General features: G+C 49.9%; 1 protein-coding gene across 1 annotated transcript in view; it reads right to left on the bottom strand.

The window, feature by feature from the left end:
* Nucleotides 1-21,295, bottom strand: part of LOC134026995 (ryanodine receptor 3) — a 108,550-nt gene that overhangs the window by 78,190 nt on the left and 9,065 nt on the right. Inside the window, 5 exon segments of the mRNA XM_062470094.1 lie at nt 61-135; nt 558-572; nt 2,772-2,792; nt 3,385-3,489; nt 8,935-9,054. Of these exon segments, the coding sequence (XP_062326078.1) occupies nt 61-135; nt 558-572; nt 2,772-2,792; nt 3,385-3,489; nt 8,935-9,054 (336 nt within the window).

Genomic DNA, 21,295 nt, shown 5'->3' with positions numbered 1-21,295 from the left:
ACATCCTGGTGGAAAGACTTGGTTGTTAGGAGTGTGTGTGTGTGTGTGTGTTCAAGTCACCATGGAACTGAAAGAGTGTCTGAGGAGGATGGCATGTCCGTAGAGAAGAGTCCTGTGTCCTCCTCCCTGAGCCGCCTGTGGAGACACACACACAATAGTTACACTCTAAAAACAACCTACAGCCTCTCCATTCATCTGGAGAGAGATCACTGGCGCACAGTGATGACCTCATACAGAGCCAGTCCTCCCCTGGCCAGTAGCATCCATAAAAAGACATGCAGTCCAACATCTTACTCCTGTATCCGTGACTGGGATACGGGTCATCATCACGCGACTAGAAGAGGAGAGAGGGAGGGCTGGAGGGAGAGGTGGAGGGGTGGAGGGAGGGATGGAGGGATGAAAGCTCTGTGTCTCTAATGCTGGGGGGGACATTAAAGAGAGCTGGGGGGGGGGAATCCTAAGGTCACCGCGGGTCGGAGGAGAGATGCAGACAGGGACAGTAGTTACAGTAAAGGATGTGACATCACATCCTGTAGCTCGGCTCTGCAGCTACTCACCTTCCGTACGAGCCTCTAGGAAGCGATGAGGTAAGAGAGAGTGACATCACTGTGAATGCACTTCCTAAAAATGCATTTCATCTGTCTACCGGCTGTATGATTTTCTTAATCTACTTGGATAATGGGGCTATTTTGCTGGCTCTCACAGCAGTGACTGCAGAGCGTGCTTTATGGAAGCTGAACTGTGATGTGATTGTGCATGCCAGTGTTTTCTTAACCAATCCTGTGCACCCTGTTCCTGTGCTACTGTTTGCTCAGACAATAGCTCCCAGTTTGGATGCAGTTGCCATGGATTATGCATCACAGACTGCAGTGGGGCTTAGCTGCTCTGCTGAAGAACCCGCTCCTTACTGAACATATAAAGGCCAGCAGTGGCAGCCCAGTGTTGCTCTGTCTGAACCGGCAGAGGACTGGAAGGGAAAGACTGCTGGCTCAAAGGAACATCTCTGGCCCCCTGCTGTTCCCCTACCCTGATGCGCACAGTGACATCCACAACCTTTAAAGGAAGCGCCCCCCATAGCCCCTCTCAAGCCACCCCAACAGCCCTCATCCAGACCCAACCCACCAACGCGGAGTTCTCAGAACAACATCAGATTTGGGGAGATAAGATCCTGAGATAACTGTTTCGTTTTTTTCACAGCTAACTTGTACACATATTAGGTCATTTCGACCAAATAATGAGAAGATAATGTAAATTCAGACTATAGAAACAAGTTTGCAGGTCGGGTGCATATCCACGTCCAGCTGAACACACCCTCAGGTTCCTACAGCACTAACCCTGGCACATCACCTCACACTGGATACTGATTCAGGAGTGAAGATATATTTAACAAGCATGTCCTCCTGATGGTGTTTGGTCCAGTGACATTTCAGAGCAAAGGAGAGATGGAGAGTTCGGAAGTACTGAGGACAGACACAGAGTAAAGGAGAACACACACACACACAGACACACAGAGCCCTCTGCTCACATGGCTCATCCACAAACCCACAGCTTCATTAGATAGGGATGGAAAACGGCATTGAGAAATAAGTGATTAAATAGAAAAAGCCAGGACAAAGTTTTTAGCATACTAAATCAGCCTTAAATATGACTTTGTACCAAGTTGGTTATTAACGGTGAATGTGAACTAGCTTATTATCTGACTACATCGGACGCATGTCATAATGGCAGTGGAGTTGGACCGAGCAGACCAGCAACCACAGCTAGGAGGCAGTTGCTTGTAAAAATGTCTCGTTGTTTTGGGTTCAGGGTACATTTCTCCTCTCACTGTCCTGTCTGTCTTCGCGTCAGAGGACCCTCACGCTAGAGACCACACCTTCCTCCCAGAGATGAAACCAACCCTCCTAGAAGTTACCTAACCCTAACCCTGCTCACATTTCCCCACTGGGGGTCCAGTCTGCGCTCAGAGCTCCAGGACAGGCCAGTGTTTACCTCTCAGTTTCAGGTACACCAGACTCACCAGCTCAGCGATGAGGGCTACTGAACACTAAGAGACCTGGACTCTCTGACGAGTGTCACTGAGTCTCTATCTGAGACTGCCAAACCAGCTGCAGACTTCCCTTACCAACACAAGATCTGTTCCTGCTCCCTCGGTGTCTGGAGGAGCTGAGTGATATTCAAACAAACAAAACAAAGATGTGTCAGTGTGCCTTCAGTGAGCGACCTATAAACTGCTCTTTACCCAGAGGTCCTTGTGGTCACTGTGAGGAGAATCGATAACCAATCAGAATGTACCTCACAGCAACCCCAGAATAAGTTACTGGTTATCAGATGAATGACCTCATGATAACCGTCCATCTGAGGATCACTTCACAAGCGACACTGAGTAGATGTTTATCCAACAAGGTGCTGCCCTACTGCCTCGTTAGACGTGATGAAATAGCTAATGAGGGGAGTAGTCTAATGCCTATACATCTACGTCTAAAGCCTCTATGTCAACACTCAGTGCAGTCTATAGCCTATACATCTATACTCAGCTTTATGTGTCTCTGTCATGTCTGTAAGTGTTCTGACACCATCCACTCACTTGTCCAAGCAAAACAATCCATAGGGTCATTAGTCATTTCCTTGGTGTTTGCTTGGAGTGTTGTCACTGGAGACCAGTGAACTGAGGTAAAGTAAGGAGACATTTTGAATGAGGATGGGAGGGCAAGTGGTTGTCTAATCTACGGTGTACATGCACCAGAGCAGAGAGAGAGGAATGAAGGACATACCCATCGGTCCTGTCCACGGCGCTAACATGAGGAGATGAACAACCATACACAGAAGATAGAGATGGCAGCATGTTAACACATCGCTCGCAGCACAGCCATGAGAAAGAAAAGATGTTAGCAATTACCAACGCATCATTGTGTGCTGTGAATAAGCTCATTGTTTGTGTGTCAGGAAGACGTCCCTCATTCAGCTACTGTTGTTAGTTAGCAGCAAGCAACCTGAGCTAATGTGACTGATGATGGTTCATTAGGCTGCGTGTCTCTGCTCTTCACCAGGCTGATGTCTCTAGCAGGACAGGAGGGCTCAGCCTCCAGCCTCCCAGGGTGCAGGACAGGAGGGCTCAGCCTCCAGCCTCCCAGGGTGCAGGACAGGAGGGCTCAGCCTCCAGCCTCCCAGGGTGCAGGACAGGAGGGCTCAGCCTCCAGCCTCCCAGGGTGCAGGACACCGGACAGGGCCGGTCCTCTCCTTAAACTGTCTCAACCACAAAACTACCATAATCTCCCAGCCTTTTTTGAGTCAATTTTCACTGACTTCCTGTATTGAATGATAGTAAAATGACAAGTGTGTGTGCATGCATGGATGCCTATGAGTGTGTGTGTGTGTGTTACTCACCCCCTCACTGTTAGGCCCAGTCTTGGCCAGCATCTCCTGCAGTGCACGCACAGACAGAGACTGCTCCAGCACGAAGTTACAGATGCACAGATCAGGAGGAACATACTGCAGGAGGGAGTGGAGGGAGAGAGGGATACCAAGAGTGAAAAAGAGAGAGGGAGGGAAGGGAGAGAGGTAGGGGGGTAAGAGAGGTTAGAATGCAAAGCCAACCATGACTAACTTCAGTAACAACCATCCATCACAAGATGCACGTGATTGACTTTGCTTTTGAGTTGTTCTACATTCTGGTCCGAGCAGTATGAGGGCTGCAATAACACAGATGTCTTCGGGTGCAGCGCATCGCTAAAATCAATCCTGTTTGATTGAACAAACCTAAAACCATCAATCTTCTTTACGACAGGCCGAAAACAGGGAAAGCTTCTCCAGCTTGAGCTAATCCCACCTGGTTTCATGGAGGTACTTAAGCCTTGTTTGAAAAGGCATCAGTACAGAGGATACGAGGGGCAAGCCTTGTGTGTCTTGGTAGAGGAAGGAGGAACAGCTTAGAAGGCCTGTAAGAATGACAGTTTCACATTTCTGTAAATTAATGTGAAGTGTTTTGGTTATTTGTTTATTTGTACTCATTGAGAAAAAAACATTTTGGGGTGGAGAACCAACAGAGGGAGAGAGAGAGACAGGGAGGAGAGAGAGAGACAGGGAGGAGAGAGAGAGAGACAGGGAGGAGAGAGAGAGACAGGGAGGAGAGAGAGAGACAGGGAAGAGAGAGAGACAGGGAGGAGAGAGAGAGACAGGGAGGAGAGAGAGACAGGGAGGAGAGAGAGACAGGGAGGAGAGAGAGAGACAGGGAGGAGAGAGAGAGACAGGGAGGAGAGAGAGAGACAGGGAGGAGAGAGAGAGACAGGGAGGAGAGAGACAGGGAGGAGAGAGACAGGGAGGAGAGAGACAGGGAGGAGAGAGAGAGAGGAGAGACAGGGAGGAGAGAGACAGGGAGGAGAGACAGGGAGGAGAGAGAGACAGGGAGGAGAGAGACAGGGAGGAGAGAGACAGGGAGGAGAGAGGGAGGAGAGAGGGAGGAGAGAGAGAGGAAGAGAGAGAGGAAGAGAGAGAGGACTCTGCAGGAAAGGACAGGGCCAGTCTCCTGACAGAATGAGGCAGAGGGAGAAATGGACCAACCACAAGATAAATGATTCACACCAAAAACTACCAGCCTCCTCCTCCCTCCCCTTTCCCCAAAACTGGTTCACATCTACAGGTACATCTACAGGTACATCTGACCTTCATTCCAAACTTTGTCTGACCCAATTTTCTTCTGCTGCTAACTGATCCTGTGAACACCAGTTAATATTCGGTGAGGATATGTATTTGGAATCGATGATGCCATTCATGCCTTGGAATTTAAATGATGCTTAGTGTGAAAGATGGATAAATAAAGGGAGCTGGCGGTGAGGGGAGGAGGGTAAAGAATGCCTCTTTATTTCCCTCCTGAGAGGAGAGCAAGAGGGATGACTTGGCAGGTCGATTTTCTGTCAGAGATGCCCTCTCAGTTGAACACGGATCTGCTGGCAGACCTGGGAGGAGTCGGCACTTTCATCAGTACTCCTGCTATTAAAACAACTAAAAACAAATGTTCTTCATTTAAATAAAACCCAAGTCTGTGTATCCTCTTCTTCTGCACCAAGTGAGTTACCTACAGTAGCTACCCAACACCCCGTGTGTGGGCGCAGTGGAGGGGACCAGGGTTGTTCCGGTCGTAGCGCTCTGACAGGGAACGCCTGCTCCCATAAATCACCATCAACTGCGTGCTCTCTGGGTAATTGATGCCCTGGTTTAAAGGTGCAGTTTAAATCAGCATCGACGTCAGCTGCTACCCCCTGCTCTTTCCTCTTTGGGCTCCTCCAGTAAGCCACAGCCTGGAAGAGGGCATCACAGCCTGGAAGAGGCATCACAGCCTGGAAGAGGGCATCACAGCCTGGAAGAGGCCATCACAGCCTGGAAGAGGGCATCACAGCCTGGAAGAGGGCATCACAGCCTGGAAGAGGACATCACAGCCTGGAAGAGGGCATCACAGCCTGGAAGAGGCCATCACAGCCTGGAAGAGGACATCACAGCCTGGAAGAGGCCATCACAGCCTGGAAGAGGGCATCACAGCCTGGAAGAGGGCATCACAGCCTGGAAGAGGGCACCACATCCTGGAAGAGGGCACCACAGCCTGGAAGAGGGCATCACAACCTGGAAGAGGCCATCACAGCCTGGAAGAGGGCATCACAGCCTGGAAGAGGGCATCACAGCCTGGAAGAGGGCACCGCAGCCTGGAAGAGGGCACCACAGCCTGGACGAGGACATCACAGCCTGGAAGAGGGCACCACAGCCTGGAAGAGGGCACCACATCCTGGTAGAGGGCACCACAGCCTGGAAGAGGGCATCACAGCCTGGAAGAGGGCATTCCAGCCTGGAAGAGGGTATTACAGCCTGGAAGAGGGCATCACAGCCTGGACGAGGTCACCACAGCCTGGAAGAGGGCATCACAGCCTGGACGAGGGCATCACAGCCTGGAAGAGGGCATCACAGCCTGGACGAGGGCATCACAGCCTGGAAGAGGGCATCACAGCCTGGACGAGGGCATCACAGCCTGGACGAGGGCATCACAGCCTGGAAGAGGGCACCACAGCCTGGAAGAGGGCACCACATCCTGGAAGAGGGCATCACAGCCTGGAAGAGGGCACCACATCCTGGAAGATGGCATCTCCTTTCAACACTCTTCTTCCTGTTTCTCCCTCCCCCTTTCCCTCTATCTCCCTCTCAGTCTTCCTCTGCTCCTCATCTCTCTCCCTCTCCAATTCCCAGGTGAGTCACTGAGGAAACACTGGCCCCCATACACACATTACAATCACTCCAAGTCGCAGTCCTTGGTTAGTCTTTATCTCTCTCTCTTCTACACACACACTAACTCATACTCTCTGCCTGTGTTGTCTATGTGCCTGACTTCCCTGCCACAGTGAAATTAATCTCAGTCAATACTAATGGATTATGATTAAAACAACAATCAATGCGGAAAAGCCAATTAGGCCCTTGCTGTCAACAAGCAGTGCTATAGGGAAAACAATAATGGTGCCATTATTGTTTCAGTGGTTGCCATGGAGGCAACCACTGAAAATCCTTACATGAATATCTACAAAAATAGTCATTTTGATGACGAAGTGCATACTTTCCTGAAATGGCTGCTTTTGTCAACTTTAATATTGGTGTTTCGTACCGTGAAATTAATAAAAACTTGCACAAAATAATTAACTAGAGAAAGGTACAATTTCTGGGGAGATGTGAAGCTGTTTGCGGCCGCTGCAGCTGGGACATTTCTTTATTTCACCTCCAAACCTGATGACTTGTTTAGGTTCATATCAAATGTTCATAATGTTCAAACATTTGGAGAAAGACACGTTTTTATGAGATACTTACATGTTCACTTTAAACTGAGACAAACCTGATGATGATAACTGTGGCACACAGCATTTTTTGGTCGTTTTGAAGGTCACAGAAACAAAATTGTAACATCAAAATGTGCTTTCTCGACCTGCACTCATCTACTATGTAAACATCAACAACACAAGCTCGCTAGCTAGCTAACTCACACTACCTACTGGAAGCTAAACTGCGAAACGGCAGAACAAACAGGGGGACGTCATCGTTGTAGCTAGGCTAGCTGTGTTTGCTGCAATATCGCCACCCTGGCAGAGTATAGAAGACTACTATCTTCTATACTCTTTAACCCTGGTCTGTATTTTTTTGTCAGTTTTAGCAAGTTATGTAGGTAGCAAAATGACTTATTATGGCCTAGCCTAACGTAAGTGGTGGACTATAGACAAGTTTACGCGCCAAATCCCAGGGGGCCGCCATAACTCTACACAAATGCATTTCATTTCCGCCGGAAGTGGTTTGCAAAGCGTCTGCCGGTGTAAACACAGCGATGTTGATGCTAGCTTGGGATCACGGTTCTACTACTTTGACATACTTGTCGTTTGACATGTACTACTGGATAAGTAGTAAATGAGCTAAAAAAGAGCTAATAGTGTCTTACTGAGTGTACTTCGTGACTGCCATCTGACTGTAAGTAACCAGAGTTTGTTTCATTCATTTGTGTTTTTGCTAAATGAATAAATGTAAGTTGCCAACGTCGTCGCCATACTTTTAAGTACATTTTAGCGTAGATTTATAGTTATAAAGCTTTAGCCAGTCCATCATTTTGTAGCTTTTAACATGGAGCAAATGCAATGTCAGAAGATGACTTTAGTCGGTGATTCATTAGAACATTTGTTGTCTTGCTCTTCAATCTCTCAGCAAAAGGCTAATTATTTGGCTAAAGGATGCCACACGTATCAGACAGAAGTTGTTCTATAAATTCGTAGCCCGACATTAAAAACATTTATAGTCGGTTGACTGATCGCGTTGTTGTACCCAATCAAAGGAATAAACACACAGGAACATCTTGAACATTCAATGGTCTTGCCAGTTATCCTGGCAAAACATGTAGCATAATGTTCTTTATTTATTGCCAGGACACGGTCCAAGTAGCCTAGGTATACATAACATTGAAAGCTAATTCGTTTGGAATTTCTAGGCTATTGATGTTACATGTTGATGTTCAGCCTATTCAATTTAACAACTTCAGAAGAACAAGACAGGCAGTACACTGTTATCCGTATTTAAGTGGCTTGTCACTGCCTGAAGTGCCTACTTATCTATCTATTCTTCCTATGAACCCGGTTATGACTGCTTTAAACAAGCACCGGTTGGCTACACACCTCATGCCGGGCTTTTACAGATGTGTGTATTGGCACTTTGAAAGGTTTGAATTATTATATCCACATATCAATGTATAATTATTAAATCCACTGCAACAATAGGACAAAGGAACACCAACAAAATGTGAATAGCCTACAAACAATAAGCATACTACTGTAGTATAACTGTAACAGGCTAGAGGCGATTCTAGGTTTGGAAAAAACTTCACTTAGCCGATGTATAGTAGGCCAAACAAAGCACGCAGCGGCATGTGTCTTCTGGCAATTATGACAAACAACAGAACAGCTTATGAAACAATCAGTTAAAGTAGCAGGTGTAATTTTGGAGAATTGAGTATGAACTGAACTGGCCCACAGGGAGCCAGAGTCATAACCCCACAGTAACTGGCCCAGGGTCATGACCCCACAGTAACTGGCATTTGTGTTTTTGATGACGTGGAACGCTGAACAACTGTCTGCTGCTCAGCATGGCCCACAACTTCGCTGGAAGTAATCATCTGGTTTCCATGGAAACACAGGGATTATGTCATCCGATTGGCTATGCGGTGAGTACGTCCTTCCCTCAGACTTGGTTTCAATATATCAGTATAAGAATTCTCAGCATTCAAATGAAAACTGTTCTATGATTTGAATGATTCAGTTGCTTTGCTGACTGCTGAGTGTTTCATAGAGGGTAGGGTTAGGTACATGGAGTTCTTCCTGTGAGAGCTCTTCTGTCTGACAGTGAGAGAGGTTGGTAACTTGCTGAGCCTACCTTCGCCTCTGACGTGGGTTCCAGGTAGCATAGGCGATTGCCGAGCCCCTCGGCGGTCAGGCAGAACTTGCGATTCTCTTTCTGGATGCAGGCAACACACTGGAGAACCACTTCATCATCCTGTCAAGACAAAATGGAGGGCTTCAGTTTGTGTGTGTGCGTGTGATGAGGTGTGTGTGTGTGTGATGTTGGTGGAGGATCCACTGCCCCCCACATCAGCCTGTCTGAGCCTTTTAGGAAAGGCCAGCTGGTGCATCCATCACCCCCCCCTGCAGCCCTACTGCCCCCCTGCAGCCTGCCTGCCCCCTTACTGCCCCCCTGCAGCCTGCCTGCCCCCTTACTGCCCCCCTGCAGCCAGCCTGCCCCCTTACTGCCCCCCTGCAGCCTGCCTGCCCCCTTACTGCCCCCCTGCAGCCAGCCTGCCCCCTTACTGCCCCCCTGCAGCCTGCCTGCCCCCTTACTGCCCCCCTGCAGTCTGCCTGCCCCCTTACTGCCCCCCTGCAGCCAGCCTGCCCCCCTGCAGCCAGCCTGCCCCCTTACTGCCCCCCTGCAGCCAGCCTGCCCCCTTACTGCCCCCCTGCAGTCTGCCTGCCCCCTTACTGCCCCCCTGCAGCCTGCCTGCCCCCTTACTGCCCCCCTGCAGCCTGCCTGCCCCCTTACTGCCCCCCTGCAGCCAGCCTGCCCCCCTGCAGCCAGCCTGCCCCCCTGCAGCCTGCCTGCCCCCCTGCAGCCTGCCTGCCCCCTTACTGCCCCCCTGCAGCCTGCCTGCCCCCTTACTGCCCCCCTGCAGCCTGCCTGCCCCCTTACTGCCCCCCTGCAGTCTGCCTGCCCCCTTACTGCCCCCCTGCAGCCAGCCTGCCCCCTTACTGCCCCCCTGCAGCCAGCCTGCCCCCCTGCAGCCAGCCTGCCCCCCTGCAGCCAGCCTGCCCCCTTACTGCCCCCCTGCAGCCTGCCTGCCCCCCTGCAGCCAGCCTGCCCCCCTGCAGCCAGCCTGCCCCCCTGCAGCCAGCCTGCCCCCTTACTGCCCCCCTGCAGCCTGCCTGCCCCCCTGCAGCCTGCCTGCCCCCCTGCAGCCTGCCTGCCCCCTTACTGCCCCCCTGCAGCCTGCCTGCCCCCTTACTGCCCCCCTGCAGCCTGCCTGCCCCCTTACTGCCCCCCTGCAGCCTGCCTGCCCCCTTACTGCCCCCCTGCAGCCTGCCTGCCCCCCTGCAGCCTGCCTGCCCCCTTACTGCCCCCCTGCAGCCTGCCTGCCCCCTTACTGCCCCCCTGCAGCCAGCCTGCCCCCTTACTGCCCCCCCTGCAGCCAGCCTGCCCCCTTACTGCCCCCCTGCAGCCTGCCTGCCCCCCTGCAGCCTGCCTGCCCCCTTACTGCCCCCCTGCAGCCTGCCTGCCCCCTTACTGCCCCCCTGCAGTCTGCCTGCCCCCTTACTGCCCCCCTGCAGCCAGCCTGCCCCCTTACTGCCCCCCTGCAGCCTGCCTGCCCCCTTACTGCCCCCCTGCAGCCTGCCTGCCCCCTTACTGCCCCCCTGCAGTCTGCCTGCCCCCCTGCAGCCTGCCTGCCCCCTTACTGCCCCCCTGCAGCCAGCCTGCCCCCTTACTGCCCCCCTGCAGCCTGCCTGCCCCCTTACTGCCCCCCTGCAGCCTGCCTGCCCCCTTACTGCCCCCCTGCAGTCTGCCTGCCCCCCTGCAGCCTGCCTGCCCCCTTACTGCCCCCCTGCAGTCTGCCTGCCCCCTTACTGCCCCCCTGCAGCCAGCCTGCCCCCTTACTGCCCCCCTGCAGCCAGCCTGCCCCCCTGCAGCCAGCCTGCCCCCCTGCAGCCAGCCTGCCCCCTTACTGCCCCCCTGCAGCCTGCCTGCCCCCCTGCAGCCAGCCTGCCCCCCTGCAGCCAGCCTGCCCCCCTGCAGCCAGCCTGCCCCCTTACTGCCCCCCTGCAGCCAGCCTGCCCCCTTACTGCCCCCCTGCAGCCTGCCTGCCCCCTTACTGCCCCCCTGCAGCCTGCCTGCCCCCTTACTGCCCCCCTGCCCCCTTACTGCCCCCCTGCAGCCAGCCTGCCCCCTTACTGCCCCCCTGCAGCCTGCCTGCCCCCCTGCAGCCAGCCTGCCCCCCTGCAGCCAGCCTGCCCCCTTACTGCCCCCCTGCAGCCTGCCTGCCCCCTTACTGCCCCCCTGCAGCCTGCCTGCCCCCTTACTGCCCCCCTGCAGCCAGCCTGCCCCCTTACTGCCCCCCTGCAGCCAGCCTGCCCCCTTACTGCCCCCCTGCAGCCTGCCTGCCCCCTTACTGCCCCCCTGCAGCCTGCCTGCCCCCTTACTGCCCCCCTGCAGCCTGCCTGCCCCCTTACTGCCCCCCTGCAGCCTGCCTGCCCCCCTGCAGCCAGCCTGCCCCCCTGCAGCCAGCCTGCCCCCCTGCAGCCAGCCTGCCCACCTGCAGCCAGCCTGCCCACCTGCAGCCTGACTATCCTATCATACCTGGCTAAACAGCAAAACAAATAGCTAACTGTGGACAAAAAATACTTGCAACCTCTTTTCTTTTTTTCATAGTTAATTTAACACAATGTCCTTTCTAGGACAGTACCAGCACCCACTTCCATCCAAGGAATTCAGTAATTGAGGCAAAAGGCATCATACAAAACTCCAAAAGGTTGTTTTCCTCAAACTGTTCAAACATCAGAATTGTGTTTATTCACCAAGAAATTTGTCTCTCCTCATCAGTGCGTTCCCTATCCTGTGCGCCTGTTACTCCGTAATTGGCCAGTATTCTCCTAATGTGATGATCAAACAGGAAGTATCCATCCAGGATTCCTTTGAGTCTTCCCAGCGTCCTCTGGGCTATTTACACTGTTTGTATTGTACAAAACCAGCCTGAAATAATTGATTGCAGAGTTCAGGTCGTGTACAAGGGAAATAATGACTTCGCTAAACGCACGCTTGCTAAGAAGCTGCCATGAAAGGGTTCTGCTGTGTTACTGCCTCTGCTGTGTTCCTGTGCTGCCTCTGCTGTGTTACTGCCTTTGCTGTGTAACTGTGCTGCCTCTGCTGTGTTACTGCCTCTGCTGTGTAACTGTGCTGCCTCTGCTGTGTTACTGCCTTTGCTGTGTTCCTGTGCTGCCTCTGCTGTGTTACTGCCTTTGCTGTGTAACTGTGCTGCCTCTGCTGTGTTACTGCCCTGCTGTGTAACTGTGCTGCCTCTGCTGTGTTACTGCGCTGCCTCTGCTGTGTTCCTGTGCTGCCTCTGCTGTGTTACTGTGCTGCCTCTGCTTTGTTCCTGCGCTGCCTCTGCTATGTTACTGTGCTGCCTCTGCTGTGTTACTGTGCTGCCTCTGCTGTGTTCCTGTGCTGCTTCTGCTGTGTTCCTGTGCTGCCTCTGCTATGTTACTGTGCAGCCTCTGCAGAGACACTTAGCTGGCATATTAGGATCTAGATGGAGCAGGAAGATCATTTGAGAACACCTTGTTATTTGAGCTGGGTTTTGGGTCAGTCACTGCCTCATTAGAGGCAGGGCTGTGGGAGGGCTTAATGAACAGACCAGTCATGGCTGGTTCATGCTGCGTGTTGCGTGAACTATCTGGCTAGCTAAATAATAGGGGTGGGAATCTTTTGGTACCTCATGATTCGATTCAAATCGATTCTTGTGGGTCACAAATCGATTATTATTATTTATTTTTTACAATTTTTTACATTTGTGAATCGCTAGAAGACTGAATCGCGATTGAAATGTGAATTGAATTTTTCCCTCACCTTAACTAACTGATACTACTAAACTACCTTTCTTACTGGTAAACTGAATAAAATATGTCAAATTAAAAAACTGCAGACCCTAACCCACATGATTTTTGTTTTGTTGCTAATTATAGAATGAGCACCATACAACATCAGCTATATTAATGAATGAACACACAGCCCTAAGCCTTAGTCTTAATGAACATCTTAGTTAAGAAATCCCTGAACAGTTTATGAATGATTAACAGAGCTGTAAACCAAGCTGTCACAGTCTGCTCTGAGCAGGCTGCAAAAACACATTTACAAATAGGAACCACTGGAGAAGCAAATGGCATCAATGTTTCATGGAAATGAGTCATTAACTCTTTTAAGCATGTAACATTTACTGTATTGTACTGTGTTAATACTGCAGACCTCACTGGACAAACCCCACTGAGCTTGCTACTCAGCAGAATAAAATAGAACACCTGTAAAGATACTGGTGGAAACCACACACTGGAAACAGACACAATCTGATAGTGAAAATGGTTGTCTTCATGGTGGGGAAAGTATACACACTGAAATGGATCTGGGCTAGCTAGCTATCCTACTGGAGGAGCAGGCAGAATGGATCTGGGCTAGCTAGCTATCCTACTGGAGGAGCAGGCAGAATGGATCTGGGCTAGCTAGCTATCCTACTGGAGGAGCAGGCAGAATGGATCTGGGCTAGCTAGCTATCCTACTGGAGGAGCAGGCAGAATGGATCTGGGCTAGCTAGCTATCCTACTGGAGGAGCAGGCAGAATGGATCTGGGCTAGCCAGCTATCCTACTGGAGGAGCAGGCAGAATGGATCTGGGCTAGCTAGCTATCCTACTGGAGGAGCAGGCAGAATGGATCTGGGCTAGCTAGCTATCCTACTGGAGGAGCAGGCAGAATGGATCTGGGCTAGCTAGCTATCCTACTGGAGGAGCAGGCAGAATGGATCTGGGCTAGCTAGCTATCCTACTGGAGGAGCAGGCAGAATGGATCTGGGCTAGCTAGCTATCCTACTGGAGGAGCAGGCAGAATGGATCTGGGCTAGCTAGCTATCCTACTGGAGGAGCAGGCAGAATGGATCTGGGCTAGCTAGCTATCCTACTGGAGGAGCAGGCAGAATGGATCTGGGCTAGCTAGCTATCCTACTGGAGGAGCAGGCAGAATGGATCTGGGCTAGCCAGCTATCCTACTGGAGGAGCAGGCAGAATGGATCTGGGCTAGCTAGCTATCCTACTGGAGGAGCAGGCAGAATGGATCTGGGCTAGCTAGCTATCCTACTGGAGGAGCAGGCAGAATGGATCTGGGCTAGCCAGCTATCCTACTGGAGGAGCAGGCAGAATGGATCTGGGCTAGCCAGCTATCCTACTGGAGGAGCAGGCAGAATGGATCTTGGCTAGCCAGCTATCCTACTGGAGGAGCAGGCAGAATGGATCTGGGCTAGCTAGCTATCCTACTGGAGGAGCAGGCAGAATATGCTGAGGCTGCAGCTTCAGGATGGAGAGAGGGGGAAGAGAGAGATGAGAGACACGGGGGGCTTGTGCACAATAGCATGCTGCATTATATAACATGAGGGGACTGGGAATGCAGCACTAGTAGCTAGCAGGCTAACGTTTCAAAGTGTTAGTAGTGGCATGGCTATATACATACATCCCTGTGTGTGAGAGAGAGAGGGTGTGTAAGTTTGTGTGTGAGAGTGTGTGTGTGTGAGAGTGTGTGTGCTGTGTGAGTGTGTGTGTGTGTGTGTCACAAGCTCTGTGTTAAAGTGTATGTGACAGCCCCCAAGGTCCAAAACTCTCTCTCACACACACACTCTACACATTAGTTCAAGTCTGTGCTCATCCAGGCTAAGATGTTGCTAGGGAGGAAGTCAAATTCCTTGCTCCATGTTGAGACACTGCACTCATACATTCTGATGCATTATCACTGTGCACCATAATGCTTTTATACATTATGGTACAGATCACTTGTTTGTAACACATTTCAGTATCGATCATCCTTTCAGCAGAGAAGCCTGAAGGCCTGGTCTATCTAACGGTGACGCCGTGCACACTGGGACCACAGAGATCGCATCACACAAACGGGAGCCGTGATATGACTTGTTTGAACAGCCACACTGCCCGTGGGTCGGCACATGCAGTCACTGTGGTGTGTGCGTGCGTACGTGTGTGTGTGTACGTGTGTGTGATGTGGGCCATATGAGGCCAGTATTGATCGTGCTTCATCCAGAGCAGCCTGTCTGCAGCAGCAGCAGACACTCGTTAATCACAGCGCCTCCTTTTCACGTCCCATCCTTCTGTCTGGTCTCTGCCCCTCACTCCGCCACCCTGCTTCACCTCTCACAGAGGACAAATACACACACTCACACACCAAGACACACATACAGTAGTGTATCGCCTGACCGATTTAGAGAGAGGGGGCATAGCCCCCATCACTCAAAGCTGTCAGTCATTCAGGTGTACGAGTGGAGCACACTTCCTGTTAGCTTGGCTCAGATGAGTATAGAAGCACAAGAGGCGACACTGATTCTTTTTTGGTAAAAGTCACGAGGGTACGCTTCGGTAGCACGCCGCCATTGTGGAGTGAAAATTCCAACTGGAGTTACTGGACAACAGCACAGATAGTTAGCTACATACTAGCTAGTTATAGGTAACAGATCATTTTATATATATTTTTTGTGTTGTCGATAGCTAGCTAGCGTCGGCAGCTGTGTACCTAGCACCATTAGCAACATTTGTGTCAGTTAAATGTACGTAGTTAAATATCAGCTAATGTTCAATTGTAAAGTATAACGCTACACCTTTTAAAGGATCCCTTGGTAAATCAGCCTGCCAGGTAGAAAGGGAATTTTTTGAAAAAATACAAAGTGAACACCAACATTTAGTGGAAAAATCCATTGTTATGTCTACAAATTATTTTAGATATGGTATAAGTTTAGCTAGCTTGCAAATACTGAGGATAGCCTATGGAAGTTGAGTTAGCCAATGGCGATGCTAGCTAACGTTAGTTAGCTCTACATTTCACTGGGTCTTGCAGCGCTGCTTGATTTACTGAAATTATTATGAAATGTTATGTACTAGCCATTTGCCTACTTTAGCAAGTCACAGTATCCCCTGATAGTGTAACTGAGACGACACAGTAAATAATTCCTCTTTCAAGTAATAAGCCCCCGTTGAAGTGTTGAGAATTAAATTACTGCACGGTCTGTAGAGATCTTGGGACGAAGCCACTTTTTTTGTTTTTTTTCCTAATGCAGAATTCGGTCAAATACAATCGGTAAAATAGACGTAATGAGTGGCACATAAAGTGGGGCAAGTACATTTCTCTTCCAAACTTGCCCTACCAAAAAATCCACTTGTCCCGGACAAGCCTTAATGTCGAGCCCTGTACATGGCTAGACTCTTGATACAGATCAGAATCCATCATATCTTGGACACCCAAAATCAGCCAAATCTCACAGCCAAATCAGTGCAATAGAAAATGCGCTTTAAAGAATTTCAAACCTAACTTTTTTTGTGGGAAAAAAGTGGAAGACTTGTCTATAAGTCTGTGAAATAAACTGTTTTGGATTTGATGATCACTAGTCTAGTGATTACATTATTCTGTGTTGTCATCATTCTGTTTTTGTTTTTTTAAACAAAGCAGCTGATATTTCCAAAAGCGACAGCAAGCTAGTGGACTGCCGAGTCGCTTTCACTCCAAAATGGCGGAAACGTAGCTACTGTGCACTGGTATTGCAATGGAGCGTTCTATTGGCTTTCAATTCTTGTCAATATAAGTTTTTTGGCTCAGATGAGCTCTCCCTTCCTGTTAGCTTGGGTCAGATGAGCTCTCACTTCCTGTTAGCTTGGCTCAGTTGAGCTCTCCCTTCCTGTTAGCTTGGCTCAGATGAGCTCTCACTTCCTGTTAGCTTGGCTCAGATGAGCTCTCACTTCCTGTTAGCTTGGCTCAGATGAGCTCTCACAGACTGTGGGTTGGGTCTTTCTACCCAGGACGGTCTCACTCACAGATTTCTGTCATGTGATTAGTGTGTATGATAAGGTCATCCCAAGTTAAGGCTCTAAATATAGTCAATATGAGTCAATCGTACCGGAGCTCTTTTACAATAATGAACAGCTAGCAATGCTCCAGGACATCTTGACTTTGACATCAGTTCTGGCCTTCCAGACTCTGTCTGTCTTCTCAACCCTCTTTCCCTTCCCCTGTCCCTCCTTCCTCTCACTCTGTCTCTCTCTTTTTGTCTGAATCAGACCTGTCAGGTATATTTCCCCAGAGTGTTCTTGAGAGGGACTGAATGTACAGAGCCTCTTCTCTCTGCAGGGCTGCTGGGACTCTAAATGCTGAAAGCACATCAGTGTCTGAATGTTGATTGCTCCGCTCATTTTGTTAATTTGGTCCAATCACTTCAGCCCGTCACAGGAGATTTCTGCACGGTGAAACTTGTGATACCAACCGACTGAAACCTCTTAAATCAACCTCCCTCCCTGCTCGAGGTGGATTAAGATATATTTGGTGACCCCCAAAAAAGTTGAATGTTTTGGAAATACAGTACCAGTGAAAAGAATATATATAATATATTTGTTCTTTTTTTGTTGTTGATAGTTCCTAGATGATTCTTTCGTCAGCTGCTTAAGATATGGCCAAGAGCTTGTGGAACTTAAATGGTGCTCAAAGGGTGAACTTACGGCCAGTGGTTCTCTGTTAAAGGGTGAACTTACGGCCAGTGGTTCTCTGTTAAAGGGTGAACTTACGGCCAGTGGTTCTCTGTTAAAGGGTGAACTTACGACCAGTGGTTCTCTGTTAAAGGGTGAACTTACGGCCAGTGGTTCTCTGTTAAAGGGTGAACTTACGGCCAGTGGTTCTCTGTTAAAGGGTGAACTTACGGCCAGTGGTTCTCTGTTAAAGGGTGAACTTACGGCCAGTGGTTCTCTGTTAAAGGGTGAACTTACGGCCAGTGGTTCTCTGTTAAAGGGTGAACTTACGGCCAGTGGTTCTCTGTTAAAGGGTGAACTTACGGCCAGTGGTTCTCTGTTAAAGGGTGAACTTACGGCCAGTGGTTCTCTGTAAAGTAACAGCAGCTCTGGGGAAATGCTTCTGACCTCAGACATGAGGTCTTCTCAACTCTGACACCTTAAATAAACCACCTCACTGCTCAGACCCAAAGGACCCTGCAGAAGAGAAGCAGTGCCACCAGTAGACAGGCGGGGAGATATTTAGTAGATATTCTGTTTGAACGGTTGAACAGTCAGAAGGAGGGAGCAAGATCAGAGTCACTTTAGATCTAGAGGGAGAGGAGAGGTCTGGCCAGACTGGTAGCTTTACACCAGCTCACCACAGGACCTCTCTGCCTGAGATCCAGTACGCAGAGGTATGTTGTGCTTATGTTCTATCATTTTCTGAAGTGAACCCTTTGGGGAAATGAGTACAGTAGATCTATCCAGGGAGGTGGTGATTGAACTTCCCCTTGTTTAGTTTTAAGATGTAAGATTTACTTTAGCAAAGCTAGTCATGAAGACTGTCTTCAATCGAACCTTCAGCCTCCTGGAACTACAGTGTTCCTGCTGTACCAAGCCACCTGGTAAAGCTAGTGTTCCTGCCATTCCTCCCGAAGACTGCAGAGATCCCAGACAGTCCCAGTCGGTGTCCTAGTTTCCCCAGCAGTAACATGAGACCTCCAGAACTGTGTCAACGTGCCATCACAACAACCTCCTTCTGTCACACACACTAGACAGGTCAAGCCCATTAAGCTTCAGTTGACAGATGAATGACATGGCTGAAAAATATACTACTCTATTCTGGTCAGTGTTTACATCCGCAGCACTCAAAATGTTTTTCATTCCTACACACCTCATATAAATGTCTCAGAAGGTGATGTGTTTGGTTTCAAACTAAAGAGTTAGTCTTCTGTCGGGTAGTAGTGGTCAGTTCTCCTTCTCTCTCTCCCTCCAGAATGTGTGTTTTAAGTTTTATTCCAGAATTTCCTTCAGGAAAAACAGGCTCTCTGGCTGTGAATTTGCTGTTGGAATGATTCATGGACTTGTAGTGTTTTTGTCTCTCTAAGTGAGTGTGGCGTGACTCAGACGGGATAGATGGAGTGCGAGAGGGGGAGAGAGAGAGTCATGTTAGAGTAGAAAGGCGAGCCATTTGTTCCTGTGACTCAGTGCTACTGTGCTGAGGGGAGAGTGTTCGTCTACTGTAGAGGCAGGCTGCTGAGGTAGCTGCCACACACACCATCCTCTTTCTCTCTAACCCTCACACTTTCTTCTACCCCAAATCATCTCTCTTACTCTCTTTCCTGCATTCACACACACATACACATCCTCACAGCATTCCCCAACACCCGAGTGACATCATAAATTCATTTCAGTCTCCATTAAACATTTGTTCCTTCTTTAAGCACATTGCTAACAGCACTGAGTGTGACAGACTTACCACGAGCTAGCTCCCAGCTGTACCATGAGCTAGCGCCAGGTTTCACCACAAGCTAGCGCCCATATCCGTACCCAACTCGGGCACTAGCTGATAGCTTGCGTCATTTCTGGACAGGAATAAGGAACGCACATTCTGCTCGCAGGTCTCCCTCCACCTGTGTGATCCTCCCCGGGTGTCTCTCCACCTGTGTGTGATGGACACCTGCTCTCCGCGAGGCTGAGTCATCATGAACACATTCCCCACACAGCTGTGCACCTCAAACACACATATGGGCCTCCGCAATCCATCTAAACATCAGACAGCAACGGTAACCTCAGCAGATACACACACACACACTTTCTCAAACCATACACATAGCTCATTCCAATCACCTGCTTCCAAAACTCTATCTCTCATTCAGGTAAGATAACCAAACACACACACTTCAGAGGAAACATCAGGCATGGTTTTAACATGCTCTGGTATGAGCTATCCAGCCCACAGAGGATAAGCGTGGTGTCGGTATGTCAGGTAAGGCCCTTGCTGGCTGACTAGGCTGGAGGTGGAAGAGCAGTCTGACACCATATCCTCCCCTCACTTCCCTCCTCAAGGCAGGCAATACCAGGGGAGCGGAGACAGTTTCTCAAACTACAGTGAGGGGGAAATAGCTGGCTTGTTTCTGTCTTCGGTGTTTTCAGAAGAAAGCCTTGTGAAGTCTTGGGGGAGAGGAACATTAACAAGCAGATCCTTTACCTGGAAGGTGAGGTGAGTCATTCTTAATCGCCCCTTTTAAGACCATTTAAAAGCACAGTGTTGCTGGTACGAATTGTACGGTCTGTGTAATGAGCCACCTGGATGTGCTGGCTACTCCTTTACTTGCTAATCAATCACAATGAAACTGGCTCACAGCTTGTGTGTGCACTTTACATACCCATCAGGATGAGGCTCCTGGACATGGGCCATGGTCACATCTGATCCATATGGGCTTGTATAGGATAGCTGTACTGTAGCCCTCTCAGTCTGCCCAACTTCCTGTGTGTGTGTGGCTGCCACATTGAATGTCTGTCCTCTGATCCAGTCCCCATCACACCCTCTGTGATGGGCTGTGCCCTGCCCCAGGAGAAATCCCAGAATGCCTCAGCTCCAAAGAGGAAGTGTCCATGAGGGCCTTTCCCCCCAGCTGGGCCTTTACCCAGAATGCCAGAGCACACAGCCCTGCAGGAAATAACTGCTACACAGACGCATGTTGACTCTGTTTAAGAAAACCTAAGATAACCCCAGCAGATAACTCCAGCACATGTTCAAGCAGATAACCCCATGCACAGGACTGTGCCATACAGGACACTTTAAAGCACCTTACTACATTTCACTGCCAGTGGAATGCTTACAGTAGGTGGTCATTTAAAGCAACTGGGGCATAAAAATGGCCATTGAGATTGAGGTCTTGACCATCATTCTCTTCAGTACTTATATGTCAGCGAATATGTGCTTCTGTTATCTCTGTCAATAGAGGATGAGTTGTGACGGCCACAGAGAGAGAGAGAGACAGACAGACAGAGAGAGAGAGACAGACAGACAGAGAGAGAGAGACACAGAGAGAGAGACAGAGACACACACACAGAGAGAGAGACACACACAGAGAGAGAGACACACACACAGAGAGAGAGACACACACAGAGAGAGAGACACACACAGAGAGAGAGAGACACACAGAGAGAGAGAGACACACAGAGAGAGAGAGACACACAGAGAGAGAGACACACACAGAGAGAGAGACACACAGAGAGAGAGACACACAGAGAGTATGTGTAAGAGGGTTTGGGGGAAGTCAGTGAACTACAGCTGATCTTCCAGTGTCAAGCCCAGTCTGGATGGAGATTGACAGAGCTTCTGCAGTCACACCCTGAAGAGTCAGAGGAGAGGAGCAGTGAGTCGCTGACAAGTCCCAAATCAAAAAGAGCAGAGCAATGAAAAACCACAGTGCAAAAGAGAGAGCATCATAAAGCTGTCTCGTCTCTAGCACAGTGTAGTTGTGTTTAATAGGACTTACAACCTCCCCACACGCAGTCACGTCAAACAACAAGCCACAGCTGACTCCTCCTGCAAGTCCAGAGCTGAGAGAGAAGATGGGGAGAGAGAGAGAGCAATGAAGGAAGAGAGATGGGGAGAGAGAGAAAGATAGATGGAGAAAGAGAGAGATTGGGAGAGAGAGATGGGAAG

Source organism: Osmerus eperlanus, chromosome 9 (genome assembly GCF_963692335.1).
Source record: "Osmerus eperlanus chromosome 9, fOsmEpe2.1, whole genome shotgun sequence".
NCBI classification, from domain to species: Eukaryota; Metazoa; Chordata; class Actinopteri; order Osmeriformes; family Osmeridae; genus Osmerus; species Osmerus eperlanus.
The sequence above is the reverse complement of the archived record's forward strand: the minus strand, read 5'-3'. Positions and strand labels throughout refer to the sequence as shown.